This window comes from Sturnus vulgaris, chromosome 3 (assembly GCF_052056855.1).
Source record: "Sturnus vulgaris isolate bStuVul1 chromosome 3, bStuVul1.hap1, whole genome shotgun sequence".
NCBI classification, from domain to species: Eukaryota; Metazoa; Chordata; class Aves; order Passeriformes; family Sturnidae; genus Sturnus; species Sturnus vulgaris.
In genome coordinates, this window is record NC_142245.1 from 31,549,907 (window position 1) to 31,575,036 (window position 25,130).

General features: G+C 46.9%; 1 protein-coding gene and 1 long non-coding RNA gene across 3 annotated transcripts in view; one reads left to right on the forward strand and one right to left on the reverse strand.

Moving 5' to 3' along the window:
* Positions 1 to 239: 239 nt before the first annotated feature.
* Positions 240 to 3,810, reverse strand: LOC148224265 (uncharacterized). Its single transcript, XR_015802253.1, has 2 exons — positions 3,356 to 3,810; positions 240 to 921 (listed from the first exon to the last, which is right to left on the reverse strand). It is a non-coding gene; the product is annotated as an uncharacterized LOC148224265 (long non-coding RNA).
* A 1,231-nt stretch (positions 3,811 to 5,041) lies between these two features.
* The window catches only part of MDGA1 (MAM domain containing glycosylphosphatidylinositol anchor 1), a 147,644-nt gene continuing 127,555 nt past the window's right edge, over positions 5,042 to 25,130 (forward strand). For both annotated transcript variants that reach the window (XM_014878053.2, XM_088161290.1), the window contains exon 1: positions 5,042 to 5,218. In XM_014878053.2, coding sequence (XP_014733539.2) covers positions 5,092 to 5,218 — 127 coding nt within the window. In that variant the 5' untranslated portion in view covers positions 5,042 to 5,091. The remainder of the gene's footprint in view (positions 5,219 to 25,130) is intronic.

Sequence of the window (25,130 nt, forward strand, 5' to 3'; positions counted from 1 at the left end):
TCTGGGAAGAAAGTGAGCACAGCACAGGTCTATTCCCTGGAGTGGAGATGAGGAAAACTGAGGACAGCAAAGCAGAACCCTTGGGATTTATAGCCCTATCTTAGCACGCTTCATACTGAAAGCAGGAGATACCCAGGAGAATCTAGGACTGCAGCAGTACCAGCCTGGTGTTATGAATGATGGGAAACACTGCTCTAGGCCTGGGGATTTTTTTTGCACAGAAATTCTGATTCCAGCACTTCAAAATAGCAAACTAGGATTTTTTAATGTATTTTTTTTACAGTTTTCCTGGGAAGACAAATTAAACAGAAAGAAAACAGACAGCAGGCAGTTCAGCTGCATCCTGTCACTGTAGCTTTGGCCATCTTCTCATCTTCCAGGAGTTTGTAGGTTGCAGAGTACCTGGTGCTGTAGTGTCCAGTTTGTTTGTAGCAGTTCAAGGGAAGGGGCTCCCCTTCCTCACACACACTGGCTTTCCCTTGCCTTTACCAGTTCCCGTTCTGGCTCCTTTGCTGCCCAATTTCACTGTCTCAGGTCAGAGAGTTGCCACACTGCTGCAGAACCTGCTCCAGCTCAGAAGCAGCACAGGAACAACCCTGTATGCTCAGCTGCTTGATGCAGACCTATGATGCAGTTGGAATTCCCTTGTTTTCCCATCTCTGCTGCAGTGCTACAGAGTCTTCCAGCTTTCCCCTTCCCAACTCTCATTTCTCCTGCAGCATTTGGAGTCACTCTGGCTTTGCCCATTGCCTTCAAGATGCTCCATTATGTTTCTTTTCTATTCCTACTTTCTATTTCTACTCCCTTTCAGTAGGTATAGCAAGAAAAATGTTGCTGTAAAGCTTCCCTATATGTGTGGAAGGAGGGAGGGGAGGAAGAGATCGAACTTCATAGATCCTGGTGACATTCTTGGATGGGTTGCTGAGAAGAAAACGAACAGGAAAGAGGTGATAGAAATGTCAGGCCACAAGCTGAAGAGATCACCAGGGCCCAGAGATAGTTGCATCATCCCTGGAAAGAATGAAATGACTGACTGCACCAGAGTATAGCATGAAAACATTGACACGGGGATAATTAATGTTCCTGCAACTGGACCTTGGCCTCACACAGTCCTTCAATCGCTTCTTGCCTGGTGTCATGTTTTATATGATTTGCTCTCTTTGAACACAGCAGCTGTCCCAGAGACTGTCTACCTCTTAACAGAGCTGTGAAATATAGGTGATGGAGTATGTATAAATATTTCAGAGACAGGACTCATTTGACAAGTGGGGTCTTGAGAAGTGGCCAGAGACACTGACTCCCAGACGGAAAGGTGGGACAAATATGTTCTGTGGAAACAGTCGGGGGGGAGGAAAGGCATCCTTCATCTTTGCTTTCTGACAAGTAGAATCACTACAGGTTATGGTTTCCCTGTAACAAGTGGCTTGCTTAGCAAGTGTGCATGGGAGTGCTGCCTCGCTGTCACCCATTGGAAACTCCATAATTATGAATGCTATGATTTATTAGGCCTCAAGCAATAATTATTAATTACCTTATTTAGCAAATGCAGTTATGTTCTTGGGTTTCGGCAGTATTTTTTCCTACTCAGAATACACTTTGGCAGTTTACTTTGAAATTCATCTTTCATAAGGATTTGTGCCAGTGAAACATGAGCTTGTGCATTGAATACTAACACAAAAAAGGGGTGTGAAGCATGCATTTTTTGGAAATTCTTTTGGCTCATTAGCCAGATACGTAATTCATACTCATTCAAACACCGAGGCACTACTCCATAATTTAATGAGAAACCCTGAAAGAAAATAATGGAAAGGCTACAAAATGCCACATAAATATCCTTATTTCAAAATTATGCATAGAAAAGGAACAAGACTCATATCTCCACGGTTTTATTTTATCACCACAAAGCTTCCTGGATCTGCAAACATCTCTTCATCTCGTTTTCCTTGGGTTGCCTTCAGCCTGTTTGTGGAGGTGTAGACAATTTTACTTTGTCTCATTATCATCAGCTCCTGCTTCTCCTCATACCCTGGCAAAGGACTTGATCCACCTTTCGTCCTGGTGCTGGCTGCGTCCTTCTACCTATGCACCCTTTATTAACGTTGCAACCACCCACTGCGGGAAGGATTAAATCCTCGTCAGATAAGGGTTTATTGTATTAAAGAATAAATTTGCTCACATCAGGGGCTTTCACAGGTGCCCCGCTCTATGCCATCAGCTATGGAAAAGGCATTATAAGAGTGTGAAAACCACAGCTTCTCGGCAAATTTTACCTTAGTTATAGCAAAAAGAAATACAAAGGAAAAAAAATCCTAAACCACCACAAAAACAAACAAGGTAGTTTTATACTGGTGGTATCCTGATAAGTGATAGAATAGAGTCCAGTGGGAAATTTCCTGCCATGCCTCCCACATGCGTGGCACTGGGGTGATGCTGTCCTGTCTGTATCCCTGCTCTCTTCCTGGTGCATCCTACCGCTTTTCTCTTTCTGACTGAGCACCGTTTACAATAGGAATAACTACTTGCTAATTAGGGGCTATATCTATTAATTGCTTGTTTGTTAGAGCACGACTGAGCTGCCAGCCGCTCTTTGGGCCGTATCTTTTGATTATTATTCTTTTTTAAATTACATTTTTATCCAGGCAGTGACTTGTTCACATGACAGCTCAGTGCCTGCCGGGTCCCGCGGGGAGCGGGTGTGGATGCAGGGCCGGGAGCCCCGGGGGCTGCGCGCCAAGCCCACGCGTGGCCGAGTCGGGGGATGCGCAGGGGCCATCCCCGAGGAAGAGCCGGAGAGGAGCCGCTGTCGCTAAGGGACACCCCCATCCCGTCCCCGGGAGCCCCGGCTAGGCCAGCGTTGGGAAGAGGCGAGCCGGAGCCCGGCTCCCGGGAGCCGAGCGCGCCGCAAAGAGGGGTTTCCACGGCGCTGGCTCCGCTTTACGGTCTGCTCATTGCTATGGACCCGGGCCAGGCACGGGTGGGCTCGCCTGCTCGGGGGCGAGCAGCTCTAGGCTTCCCAGAAGCAGCGTTTTATCTCCCTAGCAAAGGGATGGCAAAGCAGGGCCCCTGTAGCCCCCGCTGCCGGTGGTGAAGCTCGGGGCTGGCGCAGCATCCTCTTCCTCCTCCCGGCCTCTCGCCCGGGCCCTACGCGGGGGTCACGGGGAATGCACAGTTTCCCCGCTCCGGGTTTCATGTAGGAGCATCACCACGGTCCGGGCGGGCAGTCCGGCGAGCACGGCGGCCCCCGCAGCCACGCACCGGGCTGGGGACCCGCACAGCACCCCCGCCCCGCAGGAGCGCCGCGCCTCGCCGCTCCCTAGCAGCATGCACAAGGCAGCCCCGCCAGCCTGCAACCTACCTGGGGGGCCCCAAAAAACTTTGCTGGCACCAGCGTGCGCCAGCACGGGAGACGGCCCGGAAACCTGAGCTGTCCCCCATCACTTGGCATCTCAGGTCCCAGCCGGGAGAAGCCGACCTTGTCGCGAGGGTCCTGAGGATGAGAGTACCCCAGACTGACAAACCGGTCTCCCGCCCGAAGCAAGTCCCTTTTTCTCCCACCCCTGCGGTCTTGTCTATAATTGGGCCGGGAAAGGCGTGGGGAGGTTCGCAGTATTGGGCAAGAGGCAGGGCTCTCCCCAGCACGCCCGCTTTAATTGGCTCGCTTTTTTTTCTTTTTTTTCTTTTTTTTTTTTTTTTTTTTTAAGCGAAGGGGAATGAAATGGTGAAGAGGGTACGGGGGAAACCTGGAAAGCCAATAGAGCAGAAAACAAGGCGCGGCTGGCAGAGCCGGCAGGCAGGGAGGTGCGAGGCGCCCTCGGGGCGGCCCCGCTGGCGGGCGCGGGGAGCCCCGGACGCCCCGTCGGGGAGCGGCGGAGCGGAGCGCCCCGGGGCCGGCTGGGGAGCGGTGACGTTCCTGGCAACTTTGGCAGGAGATTCTGGCGCTTCAGGAAAAAGCGGTGGGGTAGAGACCTCCCAAGCGGTTTCCAGCTGGCGTCTGGCAGGAGTAGCTCAACTTTGTCCATCTTCTTGTCCCTCATTGTCGGCTACCTTCCAGTTGCAGCCCGTTAGTTCCCACTAGGAGCTCCGGCAGCCGTCGAGAAAGAGAGACACGGGCCCCCGTACAGCTGCAAATCCTCTGCGAGGCAGGCGAAGCAGGCAAGCACGGAGGCGACGCACCCACACGAGACTGGCACACAACATCAGGAAAAGTTTTGAAGGGCGAAGGACCTGGCAGATTGGGGAGGAGGCGAGCAGAGCCGGGCTGAGCTGCAGGCGCAGCGAGGGTGCGTGGTCTGCCTGCTCCTCGGTTGTTTCTCCCTTCAGGCTGGTTGGGGCGGTGCAGTGCAGCTGGGGGAGCTCTTGGGAGCCGCTTTAAAAAAAAAAAAAAAATCCTTCCTGGATTTGATTAATTACAACAATCTCCACCTCAGAAGATCTGGAAAAAAGGAACGAGAATCACCTATCCCTTCCTCCGCCTTTCAGCAGCTGGCTCCTACCCCCCACCCTCTCTTCCCCCCTTTTTCTCCACCTCCTTCTCCTTCTCCCCGTCCGCTCCAGGGGCTGCGGCCAGAGCCTCGTCAGGAGGAGGGAGGGTGAGGACTCACTCAAGTTGGCCCCAGTTGGCAGCACTTAGGGCAGCGCGGGACTTGGGGCAGCGCTCGGCAGCTCCCGCTGAACAAAGGAGCCTGTTTCCCGCAGAGATCGGGGGATAGCGCCGGGCTGGCCCGGGCCCTGCCCCTGCCCTAGCCCGGTGCCGGCCCGGTGCCCCCGGGCTGGCCTTTCTCCGTACCCCGAGTGCGGGCGCGGCTGCCTGTTCGCCTGGAGATCCTCGAGCAACCTGGCGAGGGAAAGCGGGAAGCGGCACTCTGCGTTTCTGCCCTCCCTGCCTCCTTCTCACTCTCTTCCTCCTTTCTTTCTTTCTCTCTTTCTTTCTTTTATTCTTTTTTTTCCCCCTAAATTTTAAATTTTACCCCCGGGCGGCCCCTGTGCGGGGGGTCCCTTCCTCCGCCCGAGGGGCGCCGGTGCCCGGCGCGGAGCGGGGCGCATGGGGCGGCGTTTCAGGAGGCTTTCGGCTGCTCCTTGCTCCCCCGCCGGATGCTGCCTGAGCTGTTTTGGCTGTTTTTCTTCGCCGGCGATGAAGGCTCTGCCTTGAAGATGGACATGATCTGTTTTTTATTGCTGTCTCTGGTGCCGGTGTACAGCAGGGGACAAGGAGTGTACGGTAAGAGACGCTGTCGCTGTTTGCGAAGGAGGGATGAGGGGTGGGGGGCGAGGGTGAAGACGGCGGCGGTGGGATCAAAGTTAAAAAGCACCTGCAGGAGAAAGTAAATGATGCCGCCGAACCTCGTCTCAGCCTGAGCGGAGAGACTGACGCAGCAATAGGGCTTCCAGCGCCTGTAGCTACTTCATAATTCCTCGCCGTAACCTCTGGCCGCCTCCCATGTACGAGTCCGCCGAGATGGCACGCAGGGAGCGCCGGCGGGACTGCCGCCGGGGGAGCGACTGGAGCCCCGGCCCTGCCTCCCCGCTCCCCACCCGCCTGGCGTGGGGACGCCACGCTGATGCCGGCGGGGGCGGCTCCGGGAGCACCTCCGAGTTGCATTTTCTTTGGGGCAGGGGGAGGACGGAGGATCCCTTCCCGGCGATGCGCTTGCTGGTTTCCTTGGTCTCAGGACCACCGGCACCGGGAAGCAGGGAGAAGGGCGGCCAGGCTGCCCGGTCTCGCTCCGTGGGTGCCGGGGGCTGCCCGCTCCCGCCACCGGCACGGCTCCCCCCGGCTCGGCGGGGCCGGCTCCCCGCTGCTCCCCACGGTCAGCCCCGCCGGGCTCCCCGGGAGGGCGAGGCGAGGCTGGTTTTGCACCCTGTGGAACTTTGCTGCTGGTTTTCTTCTTAAGGTGATAGAGATGGGTGGGTGGTGGTCTGTGGCAGAGATGATGCCGAGCTGCTTGATTTTTTTTTCCTTTTTACTATTATTAATTTTTTTTTACATTTACGGAGCTTCCTCTCCTTGCTTGCAGGCAGGGTGGCAAATGGCGAGCTCGGGTGGTCTTCTCATGAGAGGTTTGGCTTCTGCAGCCCCTCAGTGCGAGGGTAGAGGAGGGGAATGACACCCCGTGCTGCCGAGCACAAGCCCCAGGCTGAGAGAACACCCGGGATTTACTTTAGCCAGACGTGCAGCCCCCCTCTCCCTCTCCCAGCTCTCTCTGAATTCTTGCTTTACAAGATCTGCATTTCCAATACACTGGGAAAAAATAAATAAAAGCAACCCACAAGACTTGTCTCTCATAACAAGCCGGCTTTATCTTAGCTTACAACTCAGTTGTGCGTTGCTGTTAAGTCCTTCTGGAAGGCATGCCACTGCCTCTAACAAGCCAAGCTCTCTGAGCTCACAAGAGAGACCCCAGTGAGAGAATCCAGCCCCCCCGCTCCCTCTTTTTTAACAGCACGCAGCCAGTCTCTTGTGTGAGCTCTGGCAAAGATCAGTTCAGTCTCACTGACTATGGGTAAGTCTTTGTAGGTCACTTTTTAATGATGTATTTCTTTAATGGAAACAATTCCTCCTTTCTCCTTGAGGACTGGGATGTTAATTTGAGTTTGGGTCTGTTTTGCAAAATAACCGTTTTAAACAGAGGGTGTTTAGCTTCCTTGATTTTTTTATTTCTTCTTCTCAGTATATGTGTTTTCTCCCAGTCTGTATATCCAGATGAAAATTGTATGACCCTTGAAAGGCTGGAAAAATGAGGAGTAGAATGACTTTGTGGTACAGAAACCTGGTCAGGGCATATAATTTAATCCTTTAAAACACGTAATCTGCTTCCAGCTGAACTTTTATTATTTCACTTCAGTGTGTTTGCTGCTGAATAGCTGTCAGTTGCTGTAGAATGGACTTACTGCTGCTTAGGATTGTAGCAAGAGGGACAGAGCTTAAAACCAGGTTTGCTTAAATGTGCTTTAGAGGGCTGCCCGTTGTATTTTTTCATACACTTCAGTGAACTTGCATTTGACAGAGCTGCTGCTATTAGATCTTCAGAATAACTTACTGATGTTTTTGTCTTTTTCTCTCAGAGAGAGATTGAAGAAGCTGTGTACAAAAGAAAGCACAGATGCAGACATACACTAAGATGAAGGCATCCTTTTAAGCCAGAATGGTCCACTACTCCTATCTGTTCTCTTACTTAGCTACACAAAGGGGAAACCTAGTGTCTTCCTTCTTCTTCCCACCCCTACCTCTTCAAACTATCGAACAACAAGAGCCTTAATACGCAGTTGCCACTGAGTGCAGCCCAGAGCAGTGTCTCGTGGAATCAGCACACTGCAAACTTGGACGGTGACTAATAGTTTTCATATTGTCCTTACCAATTCTGCCCTCAGTCCACTACCCTGGGCTGATTTTGTGCCTTCTGCAGCCAGCACTATTTCTTTGGATGTGAGATGGCTGTTACTGATGGCTCAAGCAGAGCTGGATTAATATTGTTATATGTGCAAGGATAAATAAAAAGCAGGATTAGAAATTAGTCCCACTGCCCCCCCTGCACTTGGGTTTTTCCTCTATATTGGTCTCCTGCCATAGCTTTAAGCTGTACTTCAGCATTCTGTGGTGTGAATGTCGATCTCATGTGGCACCTAATGTAAAAATTATGGGAACTCAAGTGTCACGGTTCAGATCTCTTTTCCTGCTTTTGCATATTGGCAGTGGAGACTAGGGGAGACAGCTATATGGGTCTATAAATATATTTTACTTTAGTAAATCTCCTGAGATTAAATCAGATTAAACAAGATAAAGTATCCATGTGTTGTACCCTTTAAATAATACACCCACATGGATGCACACAAAAGACCTCTGTCTGGGAGAGCAGAGTTGTTGGAGAGGTTTATTGAGATGAATGGTATAAATAAAATGTGTATAAGGGGGGCTCTGGGAAAGAAGCATTTGCAATCGAGGTGCAATTTAATTAGGAGTCAAGGTGCTTTTTGCCTGCTACCTGAAGAGGCTTGTTATATAAATTGGCATTTGTTGTAATGACTGAAGTGTGTCTGAAACCCTCTTCTCATTAGCTGATCCCATTCTTTCAGCCTTGTTTGTTGCAGTAAGACAAGGCTGGCCTGATGGGGAAGGCAATTCAGCAGGCTGCCAAGAGGCAACTTTTACCAGTCTTTTGTGGTAGCCTATTTCCCAGACTGCATGTGCTTTTCAGTCCTGGTGTGTTAATACAGCTGGTCAAGATGAGAAGCCAACTGTAATAGATCTCTAGAAAATATCATAATTGAGGAGGAGGAAGGAAGAGGTAAGGAGACAGGGGACTTGCCCTTCACAGCTTGGAGTTATCAACACTTAAAGACTGTAAGTCAGACTGAGGGGAGGATTAGGGTGTGGTGGTGGCATTCAAAGGGAAAAGTATGCCTCTAGCCTCCCACTCTGCCTTCTAGATTCCAGAACTTGGGTAGCTCTAGTTTGGTGTGCACAGTGCTGCTGCTGTGCTTGCTCCATGTGCAGTGTATAATTAACATTTCTGGGTTGTCTTGCAATTAGCACAGTCCCACTGATCAGCAGCAGCCTTTCAGGCAAAATAAGAAAGTGAGATGTTTTGTCCCCTGCCTCTCCTAATTCAGCTGCAGAAAAGGCATTGCAGGAATGGGCATCACGGTGTGTGGTGAGGGGCTACATACAGCAAGGTGATGGAAAGGGAATAAAAGGAAATGTTTAGGCTGGGCAGCAAGGAAAGCTGCCTGGCACCATAAGCAGAGGGACTGGATGGACTATGCTTGAAACTGGTGGGGTGAAGCACTTGGAGTGTCAAGTGCTGCCCTGGCCTCAGATGTGGGGAATAAATGACCTGTGAAGGCTTTGTTTTAAGAGACACCATCACATTGAATCGGCCCTGAGATGCCACTACAGACAGAAAAAAACCAACAAACAAACCCCCAAACTAGTGTCTGCGATGGAGGAGTGTCATAGTAAAACATATCCAGTGTTTAGGCCATAAACATCTACACTTTTAAAGTTCATGTACACATGAAGTGATTTGTTTCCTGCTCCTTTTAATGGTTTGTTTGGGTTTTTGTTTTAGTTTTTTAAAGTGAAAACACTTTTCCTAGAGCTTTTTTAATGTAAGCTGCCTCACACCCTCTTGCAACATGTCTTTTGCTGAGAGTTTCTGGGGCACAGGCACTCTAATGTCATCTGGAGCCTGCTGATCTGAATCCATCCCTCTCATGTGCCTCTGCCTAGGGCTGTTTTGCCAGGAGTAACAGGGGGCCAAGACATGGAGCTCTTCAGCTACCTTGCTGTCATCTCAGTGCACCCTGTGTCCTCAGAAATGGCTGAAGAGATGGAGCTGGCTAAAGGAATGATGGAGCTGGCCTCTGTGAGCCACTTCTTGGCTGATTGTGTTGGGAAAATGCAATGTTTGAGCACAGTGGCCCTCCAAACTAAATATATGTGTGTGTATACATACATACATGGATGTACACACATCCTTTGTGCTCAGTCATATTTCTCTGTTGTCCAGCTCTTAAATCTGTGTTGGCCTAGGCTCTATACAGTCTTTTGAGGAATGAGTTTTCTAACTGGAGTGCCATAGGACTAGTTTCACTAATGGACTGGGTTGGTCCAAGATTTGCATAGCTCTTGATCAGCTCTTTAAGGTCAAGGCATTAAATCTACCCAACTCAGTGCTCAGAATGCCTTGCTGTTCTTCAGTTGTAATATGTCAGATTCACTCTTCTGTGACACTAGAGCCTCTGGTTTTAGGTCAGGTCAGTAGCTTCACACACCAGATAAGTCCTCAATTGACTTGAATATGCAGTACTAGAAAACTGACATTATCCTCTTGACAGGTTGTTTGCAACTTGCTGGATGAAGTCAAAATATTTCACTATAGGTGTCATCAGAAACCACCATCCTATGCTAATTTTTGTGGGAACATGAAGACAGATGTTGAATAATTTGACATGAGCAGCACAGCTTTTAAAATTATCACCGTGTCAGGTTCATACTGAAGTTTCTGAAATATATATGTATGATTTCAGATGAGTTTGAAAGAGGGGAAGATAGGTGTAGTAAGTGACTCCCAATAAGTGGAAGATGCAGCAGAAGGTGGCTCTGGAGGTTCAAGACAGTAATTCAGTAGTGGCAGTAAGGGGTGCTGTGCTGCTGAGGCTGCTGTTCTTATTTTAAAGTAAAGATAAAAATGATTTCCATGCTGGTAACTCAGGGATCTTGTGACACTTCCCATCAACCAGAAGCCCTACTGTTTTGCCTGTGTTTTGATGAGTTACTGCTATTCTGCTTGCTTGAATAGAGCGGTTTCAGGCTTCCAGTCCCTCCCTCCATACACACTGTGCTCTCTTGGTTCATTAAGCATAGTCTATTAGCATTAAGCTAAGAACCATGCCTGCATGGCTATGGCTTGTTATCAGAAGGGCAGAGGTGGGGGAGGTGGAGGAAAATTGCCTTCTGCCCAGTGCCAGTGTGCTGATAAAAGCAATAGGGAGAGATGAATTCTACAAGTGAAAGACAGCTTGGGGTGGAAGGTGTTTCTTACTCTGTTCATGGAAATGTCCCAAACCCTACCTACAAAAGGCTTCTTCAGGTGGCATAAGCTAAGTTCACAGGCAACTAGTTTGCTTGTGCAGCTCTGGAGAGACAGTTCATTGGTGAAGTTCTCACCAGGTGAGATGTTGGTATCTTTTGTGCAGGAGGGTTGCTGTGTTGTCGTCAGAAGGGGCTGTGTTTTGCTGTGGGGAAGATGAGCTCTCTAGACAAGAGACAGTGGATAATGTTGGTTTGTTCTTGGAAAGGCTGTGAGTACCCACATCTGGTGATACAACATGTGTTTCTTTAGGCCATACCTGGTAGCCCAGATCTTAGGTACGCTGAAACTGTTAAGAAAATTTTGACACCATTTCTACTCTCAAGCAGTCAAGGTGAGCACACCCAGTGCTTGTGTCCCAGACACTTTCTGCTGATCATCATCCTCTGGTGTGGTACAGATTAAAATTCAAAAGGGTAAAATATGCCAGTGTCCCCTGGGCTTGTGGAGGAAAGGGGAGAGCTATGGCATTGACAACACACAGCAGAAGGTCTGATCTGGGAAGGTCTTCATGATCCACGAGAGAGAGTGATGTGTTGAGAAGTGGAAAAGGAAAATTTATGTGTTTTGTGTCTCTGTGCCCATGTTTAACTGGTGAGATTTTTACTCTGGTGGGATTCAAAGTACTTGGATTTGAAAAGAAAAAAAGAGCTTTCATCTGCCCCTCATTTGTGAAGGTGATTGAAGAAACAACAAAAGTTTGTTTCTTATAGCTAAGCACTTGCCTACTGTTTAAAAAGAAGAAATTAAATGTGTGACAATACATTTGAGCTGAGGCTCAAAAGTGGTGCTTTAAAGACCTAGGAAAGAGCTCGGGAAGTGGAACAGGAAAAGGAGATCTTGGGCTACAGCCGATCTTGTCTCAAGGAAATTCAAGCGGGAGAAGGGCTGTTACCACCAGGTTAGCGGGGACAGCGCACGATGGGAGGCAGAGCGCCTCGGTGCCAGCGTTAGGTGTTTCTCGGAACGAGGGGTTAGACTCCCGCTTCTGTTCCCTAACTTCTGCCTGGGCAGAAAGCGCGGCCGCAGGCGGCTCCTGCTTCCCCTGCCACCCGAGGAAAAGGCTGCCCGTCCTTCCCCGTCCTGCCGGCGGGCTCCTCTCCAGCTGTGGCAGCGGAGCACATCTGGCCGCGCCTCCGCCGCTGCCCGGCAGAGGGAGGCGTTGCGCGGCCCCGGCGGGGCTGCCCGCCGAGCGCCCCTTTCCCGGGATACAGACCCCGGGATTTCCTCGGGACACTCCCGCTGCGGCAGCCGCCTCCCGGCCGGACACGCGTGGGGCGGGTTTCCCGTGGAGCAGGGAACGCCTGCAGGAGGGTCGTTCTTCCCGCGGCCACCTTGGCGGACTTCGGGCGGGACCCCGCTGTCCATCTTGCTGGCATCTGCCGGGAGGCTGTGCGGGAGCGAGCGCCCGAGATGGAGCTGCCGCCTCCGGGTTTTGGCGCTGGCAGCCTGTGCGTGGCTTTGCACCTGTCCCGGGTTTGTTTTAGGATCTGGAGCTCTGTCAAATTGTACCCAAGCATCACATAACCAACCCTCCCTCCCCGTTGTTTTGTTTTGTTTTACCATTTCCCCTTTTCTATTTGTTTTCCTCTCTTTCCTTCCTCTCTCACTCTCTCCTGGATTATGAGCATGCTATTCTTCCACTCCTTCTTGTCCATTTCCGAACAAAGACTATATAAAAAAGTGAGTGCAGGCCTCTTAAATCCTTCTTTAGGTTTTCCCTCATTTTTTTCTCTTCTTTCTCCTTTTTTTTTCTTCTTAACATATCTGTATAGTTGTGATTTGGGGATTTTTGTTTTGTTTGTTTAGGCTTTTGTTTGGTCGGATTTGATTCTTGAAAAGGTCGGATTAAAGCAATCTGAATGGATATGAGGAAAGAGGGATGGCATGCATGGCCTTGCTCTGGGAGAGGAAGGAAAGACAGCAAGGTGATGTCTGACTATTGGGCTTTAAACTTCTCGGTTGAGGTCATTAATGTGATACATTTATAGTTTCGATTCTGTGATGCAGCAGAGCTGATTGGCCCACATCAGAGGTACAGGATTGATGCTGGTGCTTTGGCCCTTGGAAAACATGGCTTAGGGACCCTATCCTAGAGCAACAGCATCTTCTGAGCATTGTGGCTGCCTGCAGGGTGTTCTTTGCACCACTGTATTTGCCATGCTGTATCCAAGGTCAGCTTCTGACTACTAAAGCTTTCGTTTTAATGCCCAAATACCGTGGCCCGTGGCTGGCAGAAGACACCTAAAGTTAACCAGGGAAGTGGAGAGGCAGCTGAATATAAATGATTAGTTCTTTAAATTTTCCACTTGTTCCTCTAGAGTAGGCAATATGGTTACTCTAGTGTGTGCTTGTGACTGTATTCCCAAAATGAACAGAGAGCTTTATGGTTCTAGTAATGCTTGAACTCCTCTGAGAAGGATGCTCCTTTTGTGAAGCACTCGGTGTTCTCAGTATTGTGCTAGCAAGGAACAGCTGTGTGGACACAGTTTTATATTTCAGTGGTTGTGAATAGGGCAGGACAGCCCACTGGGGACAGCCATGGTGCTGGAGTGGCCTGGGGATGTGAAGTCACCAGCACTGCTCTGTGAGCAGGTCATGGCTCTGTGCTGGGCTGCAGACCTCCAGGGAAATGGTGCACCGAGGTGGCAAGCAAGGACCTCAAGCAGCTTTTATTGCTCTGGCCAGCCTCTTGCTTTCTTGTGGCTCCTTTTTCTCTCGTGCTGCAAATCACTCATGGCTGTTACCCTTTGCTTTAGCTTGCACAGGGGAGACACGCCAATGTAACTAAAAATCCTCCTGGCTGTGATCTGCTGGCTTGTGGTTTCCCTCCACTGTGAGCTGTAGTGTAGGACAAATGGCATCCAGATACTTTTTCTGGGTTCGTGTAAATGGAAATGGCAGGGTGAGGATGGCAATTGACAAAGGTGCAGTAAGAACAGCAGTTTCTGAAGACAAATTAGCAAATGTTGCCTAAAGAAGAACTGACAAAACATTGAAAGCTAAAGTCAAGCTGTGAGAAAAGCTTTAGGATGTCTGCAGGTGGACATTTAATACAAGAGTAACTGCTTGCTATTGCAGCTCCTGTTTCAGAAGGAAATGGTCCTTCACTAATTAGTGTAAATTGTTTTAAAATAAATGTGGATGGGAATCTTGTGCATCTCTTGTGTGCCTTTGTGATGAAATAAAAAGGAAAAACAAAGATGTGATTCAGACAGATGTTTGAGAAACGTGTCAAAATGGGTTTTGCTTACAAATACTGTTTCACCTTCTGGTGCTTGTTGCATGGCAGAAAAAGGCATTCATAGATTTAGAGTGAAGAATGAGTGTCTTTTCTTAAGTTTAATAAATGGATTATTCCGACTTGAAGCATTCCTCAAAACAGCAAAAAAGTGAGAAGTTGAGGCTCATAAAAGGAACCTGAGCAGCAAGAGCCAGCTGGGGATGGGAGACTGAATTCCCCTGTCAAGTGAATACAGCTGGGGTTTTAAGAATATTTAACTGGTAGGGGCATCTGCAGTTGATAGACCCTGAAAATTCCTCTCACAATGTACATGTAAGATTTCTTGTGGGCTTATGTGTCTCCCATCCCTTTAATATCTATGAACTTCCACCTTTACAATGCTTCTGTTGCCTGGTTATTCCACTCTGCGTGTGGTGAAATGAGATGGAGATTAAGTGATTTGCCCATGGCAGAATGGAGAATCGAACATCAACAAAGTTTTAACCATCCTTTTCTCTCTGGTAAAGTGCAGCTGGTATTAAGTGCAATCCCTGTGGCTGACAGATCCAAGTAAATACGTCCTCAATAAGAAGGCATAAGCCATTGAAAATAGGCTCTGATCCAGTTATAGCTGAATCAAGCTTTTTTAGTAAGAAAACAAAACCATGTTTTGTCATTCACTACTAATTTAGCTCATCTTTGACACAGGTTAGGATTTTTTTAGGACACCCTTTGGAGGTCTTCTAGAAATTGAGCCTTACTCTACAGCACCAGGAGAGACAGAAATCTTTCAGTTGTGGGTACACACATGACTTTGCTGTGCTTGGATCTGCAGAAAGATCAGTTTTGGAAACTGTTGACTTGCTGCAACAATTTAAATTATTTTGCAGTTGATTAAAGAAGCAGTATTTCTTCCTATGGAAAACTTCTGTAATGAATGGAGGAGGTTAAATGACTATTGATGGTATCCAGTGGAAAGACAGAAAGGCTGTGTTTGCCATGAAGGAGCAAAGATTTGGGATGGGAAGAAGAGCAGGTACAGGGTTAGGGACAGTGCCTAGAACAAAGGAGAAAATGTGATATCAAGTGCTATGAATCTAAAATATGGCTGAGTGCCAGAGCAGAGCACAGCTTTTGAAGAAGCAAAAGGGATACATGAATATTCCAACACATTTTGTCATTTCAAGTATGTGCTAAACCATATTCTTAGTTTTCTTACAAGTATGAAGACAGAGAGAAGTTTCTAGTGTTTGTTTCCCAAATGCTAATGAAGACCAAAAGGACTTGGTGTCAGTGGTATTTATTTGGCAATTTGACTTATGGTGCACACACACTACGCCTACGCAGAAGTAGGACTGACACTTGTGGGTGCACTCTTGAGCTCGCTTTAGATTAGCAGTTTTGGTTACTGATTGCAGTGCTGCAGCAACAGCGTGGAGCTCAGCCTGGCCTGTCCTCTGGTGCTCCAGCCACTTGTGCAACATCCTGAGTGAGCCCTGTGGTGTGTGCTGAGCCCTCTGTGCCTGGGATCACCCGGCAGCGACACACTGCGCTTGACCCCTTGATAAATAAACTGTGGGGCACCTACACCAGGTTCATGCTTCCTTTTGGGTTGCAGCACAAACAAGTACAGTCGACTCAACTCCTGCCTGTGCCACTGTGGGGATCCTGTAAATCCAACTAGCTGGCTTATTGTGGTGTGCAGTTTGAAGTTTGATGGCTGCAGCAGCTTAGCAAGACACCCTAGCAAGACAAATGCCAGGGTTCTTGCTTTGTCTTTCAAGCAAGCATAGATGCAGGAGTGTAAACTGGCTTAATGCCGTTTGCTGTGGTGAAAGAGAACCTCTGAACAACAGGTCTGGAATTAATCTTGAATTTTGAAAAGCTGTTTCTGAATAACTCCTTGCATAGACAAGCCCTGTGTTTAGCTGTGATTAAGTTTCTAAATTGTTTTTTCAAAATAGGATAGTCAAGCTCCTGTACCATGTAGCTACATATGAAGATGTTACTCATGGAAACTAAGCCCCGGCTTTGATTAAAATAGCACAATAATAGTTTGTGTTCTGGCTGGTCAAATGATAGGCAGCTCAGCACTTTCATCCTTATTTCAGCAGAAAAATGCAATTGACAGTAGAGAATGACTGTTTACTATGATGTGCATGATTAATACCATAAATCTTTCATGTTGGGATGTTGGGTGAGAGGCTTGAATATCACCACAACAAATTGAAAGAAGCAATTTGTTACATATTTGTGGTTGGTAATCAAGCTTGGAACTCCATGTAGAAGGAGAAATTAGCCAAAGTGAATGTTAGTTACTGAAACCAGAAACCACTCTGGCATTTGCTAAGCCTTGGCAAAGATGTCATGCTGATTTTTGCAGATCACAATGAGCATATGTACCTACTTGTGGCTGATGGTTATTCCAAGTGGCCAGCAGTAGTGCGTGTGCTATTTGACAAACAGTTCTGCTTCTTGGATTATTATGGAGGCATTTCAAAGTATGTTTGCAGCATATGGCTTGCTTTAGGAGATGGTTTTAGATTGGAGACGTTGGGCAAAAAGCAGTAGATCAGCTGCTTATCACTCTGCTTCAGTTGGGTCAGCAGGGCATTTTGTACAGACACTTAAAAGAGCAGTAGAGAAAAATGAGGAATCAGCATCATGGCATCACAAACTTTGTTTCCTTGCATAGAACAGTGCCATAAAGCTCCAGTAGAACCGATACTTTATAGACAGAGTTTAATTTAAGAATTACATTTGATTGTCTCAAAGCAAGTCTAGAGGAAGCAGTAAGTGAGGATGTTGGGGGAAGGAAGCCATGCTTATGAGCTTTTTGCTTGCTAGCCCTAAATCAAAACTTTGGAGAAGGAGGGAACAGGAGAAAATGCCAAAGAGTACTAGGATCTCTGATGTGCTTGGTGAGGCAAACAGGAAAATGAGAAGGAAATGTTTCTAGCTATTGCTGGATTAAGAAAAAAGAAAGGGGGAGAGAGAAAAAAACCAACCAAACAAAAAAAGGATGCTGTTGTCGGTGTGTAAGTTTGAGGAATGAGAATATTTCTTTCTTTCATTGATCTCACGGTAATACCCATGACATTGTTGCTGTTGAAAATGAAGGATTGGAAGAGCAAGTGAGAACTGCCATTCCCATCAGGCAGAAGCCTTCCCTGAGTAGGATTGCACATCTGCCAGAAAGCAATAGCAGTAAGTTCAGGGTCATGTAAAAAGGGTCTTGGGGTTTTGTCTTAGCACCACCATTGCAGGAAAGAGAGAGATAAATGTAGCATTTGTGTATGTATTTCTAGATGCTTTTTTTTTTTTTAGGGTCCCAGTTGTTTTGTGAACATTGCTGATGTCTGTGGGTGAACAAATGTTGGTGAGACCAACGCTGGAGCTCAAACCCCAGGGTGTCAAATGGGTGATAGTTTGTAATTAAGGGGATCAGTTGCTGAACTAACTGATTTTTCCTGCATTGTATTTCTCCCTCTTTGTCTGATCCAGTGAGTCATTGTAGTTAGCTTTGGAGGCATGTTTGGCTGATTGGATTTTTGTTGATACTTTAGCTCTCATATGTGCTTTGTCACACCTGCTCACCTTGATGACACGGATGACTTTTTATTCATTAGCCCAGAAGAAGTGATGCTGCTACGGGGGTGTGAGCAGGCAGCCCTTGTGCCTGTGATCTGTGAGCAAAAGCTGCTGGCCAAACTCTGACTCAAGCCTCTGCTACTGCCTGACCAGGAGAAATGCTTGAGTTTCCTCAGATCCTCAGGGAAAAAAGAAGTTAGAAGCAGGGTGGAGGAAATCTTAGAGGCTTCACTTTCCTGATACAATCTTTGGTTCTGCTGTGCTAACTCCTATAGATAGCATTTTAATTCTAAGACAAGGGAGTTAAATCCAACTGAGCTGTTGTTCTTATAAAAATGCTGGCCTAAAATGCTGAACATAATGACTTGGTTCCTGTTGCTGTCAGCCTTTCTTTATGATGTTTTTATTTTAAAGACTTCAGTGTAAGCCAAATAGAAAAAAACCCCAAAACATAAAAACCAGCAACAAATAAACTCACTTTAAATCACAAAAAAAGTTCAAATCTGGGTTTTTTCTGCCTTTCTGCTTGTGTGAATGGAAGGTAGTGCCATTTGTCTGCCTCAGACAGAGGCTTTGGAGATGAAGTTGGTGATTTCAGTGAGGTGATTTCATCAGGATGTGAAGGGAGGGAGCATAGACAGGGCAGCCACAGATTTTGTGTAGTGTCTTGCCGTAGCAGTTTACAGTTTTCATGGACATCTGATTTTTTTACCCCCACCCCATCATGGTTAAATTTTCCCTCAAGACATTTTTAGCTTTAAACTTCAGTTTAGTTTCCACTTGGCTGCATTGGTGAGCATCTTTTCATCACTGCCTGGTTGCCGTGGTCACTGCTCTGCTGCCACTCTCAGGCACTCCCTGAGCTGCCTTTGGTGAGCTGCTGCTGGAGAACGTGACAGCACATCTGTCATCAGAGCACAGAACATCCTGGAGTGTGAACCCTCCCCAGAAAGTGTGCTGGCTTAGTCTAACCAGAGTGCAGTGCCTCGAGACTTATCTTGCCAGGTAATGTGCTGCCAGAGAGGCCAAGAACTGCAGTCACTGGTTTTTGGATCTGCCTTCTGGGATGGTCATTTCTGTAGGGGAATTTCTTGTTTCTCTCAGCTTGAAAAGTGTATGGGCACTTGGATTTCAAATACCACTACTCTGGAGGACTTGGATTGTGCTTGTGATTATTCCAGAATGGGATAATTCTTGTACTTGAACTACAGACCTTAACTCTCTGCAAATCATGCCCCCACTACCATTGGTCAGTCTGGAATAACTGGAAAAGCAGTCTTTCCTACCCCAAAAGTTCTTTGGCTCTTCTATCTGATATGTGATACCACTGAAATATCCTTTTCTAGTGACTGGAGGCCTGTCTCTCCTTGCTCTCTTGAAGTAAATTGGAGATAGCTGGCAAGAATTATTTGTATTTCTTTTTTATTTTCTCCATCCTTTGCTTTCCCACAGGATTGTTATGCCAGAATAAGAGGGATTTTTCCTTTCTGTTTCTTAATTGCAGTACAGTTGTTGAAGTTTTTTCTCCTTGCCTTTGTCACCTGTGTTTGTCCCCTAACTTTTCTGGTGTCCTTAAAAAGTGCAGCTAGAAGGAAGGGACATAAATAGAGCTAGTGTTCAGGATCTCACTTGGTTTTGGAGATAAGGGCCTGCTGGGGAGGGGAGTCTTTATCCCATTGTCACCACCTTCTTCCCATGTACCTTCTCTCTTTCCTCAGTTCCTGTCGCTTCACCTTCAGAATTCTTCCTGAATTCACTGTGCTTAAAATAATACTTTTTTGAACAATAAAAGCTATATTAAAGGGGTGCATTATTTTAAATACACATATTGCTTCTGTGAGAGAGGGGCTTGCAAAGGAAGGGACTGTATGCTTTCACACATAAAGTGAGTATGTCAACAAAATCCTGTAAGAGGTCTGCAACTGAAGAAAGCCTTTCTCCCCTTCTTCCTGCATGCTAATTCCAGATACAATGGAAATTCCTACAGCTAAAGCAGCAGCAAAGAAAACCCAAGTGATGCCTTTATACTGAGTTGCAACACTGAAGGCAAACAGCAGCTGGAAGCTTGGTTTGATCTTTTTGTATGAATAAGATTAAATAGCAGGCACAGTGCTCATGAGGGGTATTTTCCTGACCCTCTTCCACAAAGCTTTTGAACACTTGTGAAGAAGCACAGAGTGTTTTCAGCACCTGCTGAAGGAATGGTGACTGGAGAGCTCAGCACAGCAGAGAAACAGCTGAGAAAGACCTGGGTATAATGTGGTTAGTTTGCCCTGCTGACCAGAGTGGATGGACATCTCCTCAGTGTCCACGTCTCTTTTTCCTTTCTGTTAATGTTTTTGTATTTATTTGTACAGTTTTGACTTTATTGTATCATCTCACTGGGGTGAGAACCTGGCCTGGTGGTGGTTGCTGGAGCTGGGGGTCTGGGCTTAAGGGCCAGCTCCTGGGTCTCTTGGGGACTGTGTTTGAGATCAGATGTGATCTGAGGCAGGGCTGAAGTTTTCCAGGGCTGCTTCTGCAGCCACAGCAGCAATCTCTACTGTAGTGTTTGCTGGTGTGAGCTTCCATCACTGCTTCCATTTTAGAGCAAGAGTGAGAGAGCAAACTTATTGTCAGCTGCTTTGCTTTCTTTTTTCTGTCAAATAGCTTTTCAGACTCCAGTGCTCCCTTTTCCTGCCTTTCTTCCTAGAGACTTCTTTCCAGCTTCACTGTCTTCCTTGTTCTACTGAATGTGTTGATTTACACACACAAACTCAGTTCATTATATTCCTAACACAGGTATTACTGCTGTTGTTGCCTTTATTTTATTTTTCAAACGTTTTTATTGCCTCTTTCTTGGGCAGATACATTCCCAGATCACTTGTCCATCATCTCATCACCCTCCAAGAAGTGTGGGCTCTAGGTCTGTGAGTGTTTCTGGAGCTGGTGTGTCTCCATAGCACTGCCCTGCCTGGTGGGGCTCAGCTGGGCCAGGCTACCTCTCAGCCCAGTGCTGATGCTGCAACAAAGCCAAAGCTCAACTTCCACATGTTCCAGGACAGAATAACCCCCAGACACTACATTTCCCTAGGTGGAGAAAGAAGATGTCTCCTCAAGATGCTTTTGTGCTTGTAATGTTTGTTGCTGCTGGATCAATGTATTGCTGTTTCTTGGGTAACCAATGAGTAATAGATCCAAATCTGCAGTTCTTCTGCATCAGCTGGGGATGGTTAGGTTGAGTTGAGGTAAGTGCAGACCTTTTCACTGAAGAAAAGAATTGCAGGAGGCTCTCACCTACTTAAATCATAGAATGACCTTCCTTTTTTATCTTTCAGGAGTCTCAGGAATGTGACTCTTCTCCTTTCATAGTTGGTCTGTTCTTCCTCCCCAGTATTTGGAGGCTCTCCCCCGGGAATGTGCAGCCCCTTGGATGGCAGCAGCCAGGTGCCTTAGAGGAGCAGTGCAGTTGTAGGCACTGCGGCAAAGGCATCACTCATCCATTTGGGAACAACTGCTTTTGTCTCTGATAATCTGCTGGATTTCTCCAGAATCCCTGCCTGGGGAAAGCTGTGACATTTTGTGTTGTGTTGGGAGCTCTGTGGCCACCTTCCCAGAAGCTCTTTCTGGGTTTTATGGTCCTCAAGGAGGGATGTGGTACAGTAACTTTCTACTGGGGAAAATCAGCACTGTAAACAAAGCAGAAAGGGAAGTGTGTGTTTGTTTTTAAAGGAAAAAAAAGTTCTGTTTCATCGGGACTCAGCTTGCAGCTAGTCTGTGGTAACTTTCCATTCCTCTACATTTTTCTGGGAGATAGCAAGGTCTAGAGATGTAAGTCTCCACCAAAGTAATGGTAATTGAGGGCTCAGTCTGAATCTCAGGGAAAGGAATGACAAAAATTCCTGGATTGCAGCCTGGTTTAGAGGCCCTAAATCATAAAAACCCTTGTTAATCTCTGATAGCATCTGCAATAATGGAACACATCTTAAAAATCAACCAAACCAAGTAAGTTGGAAGAAGAATATATGCTAACATGTCTGATGTCCATGATAATCCTCCTTTGTGGTTTTGGTGTTTACTTTTTTTATACACCTCCAAGTTTAAACCTGTTTAGTGTGTGGTTACTTCATGGAATGATTGAGGTTGGAAGGGACCTCTGAAAGTCACTTGGTCCAGCCCTCTGCTCAAAGCTGAGCTACTTTGATGTTAGAAGTTAAGGCAGGATGTTAATACCTCATCCACATGAACTTTGATCCTCCCTGAGGATGGAGGGTCCACAGCTTTCTGGGCCCCTCTGCTGGTGTCTGACCAACTTTATGGTGAAATAGATTCTGTCTTTAGAAATGCAAATTTCCTGGGTTGTGTCTGATGAGTTTTGCCCTTCTTTTACCGTGCACGACTGAGGAGAGTCTGACTCTGCGTCCATCTTCCCTTCATCCACCCCTTCCCAAGTAAGCAATGCCAGTAAGATCTGCCTTGTCTTGTTTTAAGACTTAGGAAAAAGCCCAAACCAACCAACCAAAGAAACCCACCCATATTTTTCTCAGCTTTTCTTCATATACCATATGCTCCACCTGCCTGGCCATTTTGGTTGTCCTTCACTGGACTGGATCCAGTATCACATACTGTAAGTACTGCTTTCTGAAAAAATGTCTCTTCTATTTTCTTTCGTTCAGGTTGTCTTTGCTACAAAGTATTCATCGCCTATCCTCCTCTTTAAAATTCCTTGATTAACATGCTATAATTAGCAAACTCCTGGTGTAGTCTGCCACAGACAAAGAGGGAAACTGAAGATGTGCTGGTAGACATTTGTACACATTCCAGCATACTCCATTATGTGCAGCATAATGTGTGCTGACAATTATACTTAGTAGCCTTCCATGAGTCTAACATAAAGATTAAACAAAGATGGGGTTAGAGACAGTGGGAAAGAGTATTAAAACTCCTTGACCACGTATCACAGGGAGTAAAATAGCTGTGTGTGTGTGTGTGTGTGTGTGTGTGTGTGTGTGTGTGTGTGTGTGTGTGTATATGTGCTCACATGTGTATTTGCATGTATATGTAATATATATATATTTATTGGACACACAAGTGATTTTGCAGGGCTGCCCTTGGGATACCCAGTCTGTTTCTTTGAATAGAAAGCAGGGAATGTCCAGCAGATGCCCTGTGCTGTGTGCCAAGGCAAAAGAAGAGGATCCTGTCCCCAGTGAGTAGCAGTAAGTGACTGGGCAGGAAGGAAGACATGCAGTTTCTCAGGGAAGCTTCATAAAGAGGATGGTGTGAGGTTCTGCTCAGGCTGTTTAGCTCAAAGCCACTTATGGTGTGGTAATGTGACAGGGGGACCTCATCTCACGTTAAATGCTCCAGGGCTTCTTTATGCTTCGAGTTCTCCATGGGCGCCCAGCTGGTGGCTTTGCTTCACAGCATGATGTGCAGGAGCAGGAAGCTGAAGATTGAGTCGAGCTTTCTCTCTTCATTTGACACAGTTGTAGGTGGCATGAAGAGTGAGATGCAGGGGTAGGAAGTGGCAGGAATTATTTTGCTCCCACTGAATTTTATCTGGGCAACATGCCCTATCTGAACAGTTGGTTTGGCAGCTTTTTTTCTTTAACGTGCTTAGTATCTGTGATCTATTTCTCTGTCTCTCCCCTTCTTGTAGGGCCATTCCCAGATTAAAATGAAATAGGCTCTAAACCAGAAGAAAGGATTAGGAAGTTGGGATGGTTCATGTGTTCAGCTGTCAGAAACACAGCACTCTGAATCTCTGTGAAGGGCAGCATTTTGCTTGTCCCTTTACTGGTGAAGTCTTTCAAAGAACAGGATGGCTTCTGGTGTCTGTGTAGCCCTCTGCATCTGAAATGTAGCCCAGGTGTGGTTACACATTCCCGTTGCTACCAACACCAAATGAAAGGACTGAGCTGTTGTTGCTATTGTTGTTGTTACTATTATTATATTAAATTCCTGATATTGAAACCTGGTTACTGACCTCTTGGGTTTTCTGAGAGGGAGTGTGCAGCTGAGTCTCCATCTTCCTGTGAATATTTTTTTTTTATTTGTTTGCATATGGCTTTTTTGAGGGGGATGTAAGGAAATCTTGCTGTTGCTCCTGAACTATCTCTTCTGAGGGAGTGGTAGCACTGCAGTGTCACTAGAAAATATTAATGCATGTAAACATTTTTCAAAAGGCATTACATCTTCCTGCACGTACTTTATTATATTCCCACAAATCTGACTAGATTTGATAGATAGGTAACCAGGGAGCAAGGATGGGGGAAGCATGCTAGAGAGGGAAGGAGGAAAAAAGGAGTGAAATAAACACAAACCTGCTGTAATTCAAAACAAGGTAAAATCAGATTGTGTGCTTTGGCTAATTTTCTTATTCAGGTATCGATCCAGTGGCTGCTCCAGAGTCTATTAGCAGTCAGCCAGTGAAAATATTTCCCATCGGGGGCTCTGACCTGAGACGGGGGTGAATCTATAGCAATTTGTTCAAACAGAAGAAAGCTTTTTCCTCTGATTTGTATTCCAATTTGCACAGCCTACAGAGGGGGGCCCCTTCGTGGGGGTTTGCAGGGTGGTGCTTCTCAAGTGGGAATCAAGCTTGAGCCAGGTAAGTGGCTGAAAAAAAAGCCTGATTAAACTCGGAGCTGGGCACCCTCCATGTGCCTCCCTGGGCTGTCTGGGCACTGCAGCAGGCTTGCCTGAGAGGGCAGTGGGAAAGCTGGCAGCATGGAGGACACAGGCCTGGCATGTCAAAGCTGCCCCAGAAAGGAGAAAGCTGCTCTTCCTGAAGCCTTTTAAAGAGATGGAGAAAGAGGGCAAAAGTGGTTTCTGCCTCAGGACCATTCTTTCCCTCCACATGTGGCCAGGAACAGGTTTCCTGCAAGGATGGCTCTCTCCATGGCTGGGTTTCAGCCTGGTTCAGCTGTGCTCCATAACTGGTTTGATCCCAGTTTGCTCCTGCTGGAGAGGTCCAGTGTGGCTGGTGCTTCTCAAGTTAAGAGCCTGCTACAGGGGTTTCTGGATCCCAGTGCTTTCTTGGAGTCTGACAGAAGCTGCCTGATAACAAGAAGCTTGAGGCCCCAGCTTTCACCCAAAGCTGTGCTGAAGGTGCTGCAGTCATGGAGCTCCCCTTCTCACTCCTCCCTGTTGGCTGCTTGTTCCATGATTGCTTTAGAAGTAATCCAGACAAAGAAACAGTCTCATTATTCCTTAAATCCAGATGCTGCAGCTGTCAAGAGCTTCCAGAAATCTTGGTGGTGAAAAATCTGATGAGGTTAGCAAAACTCATGGCTTCCAGTGCCTTTTGGGTCTGCAGCAGGTCTGATGCCAACTGCTTCCTGCTAACCCCATGCCAGCTTGGAGATCTCCAGGCTTTGAGTTTAGCCTTTCTGTTATGGCAATGAGAAAATCGTAAAGTTGCAGTTGGAGAGATGTGCAAGTGTTTTGGAAAGACCTTTTATGTGCATACAGGCATGCACTCTGCCTCTGAGAAGGCCAGAAACATCAGAGTTGTGTCTTGAAATATGTAAGAAGTGTTTTTCACTTCTAAACTTAGCTCTCTGACCAAGCTCCTGTTCCTTAAGTCTATATTGGGCTTCCACATTAATGAGTGACACTGCTTGTTTTCCATTAATTGCCCGAATGTGGGAGCATGAGTTGGAAAATCTGTTTAGTAAAGATGGGAAGAGGGGGAAACCATCCTTTGTATAAAATACAAGGATAAGAGTAGGAGGGAATAATAG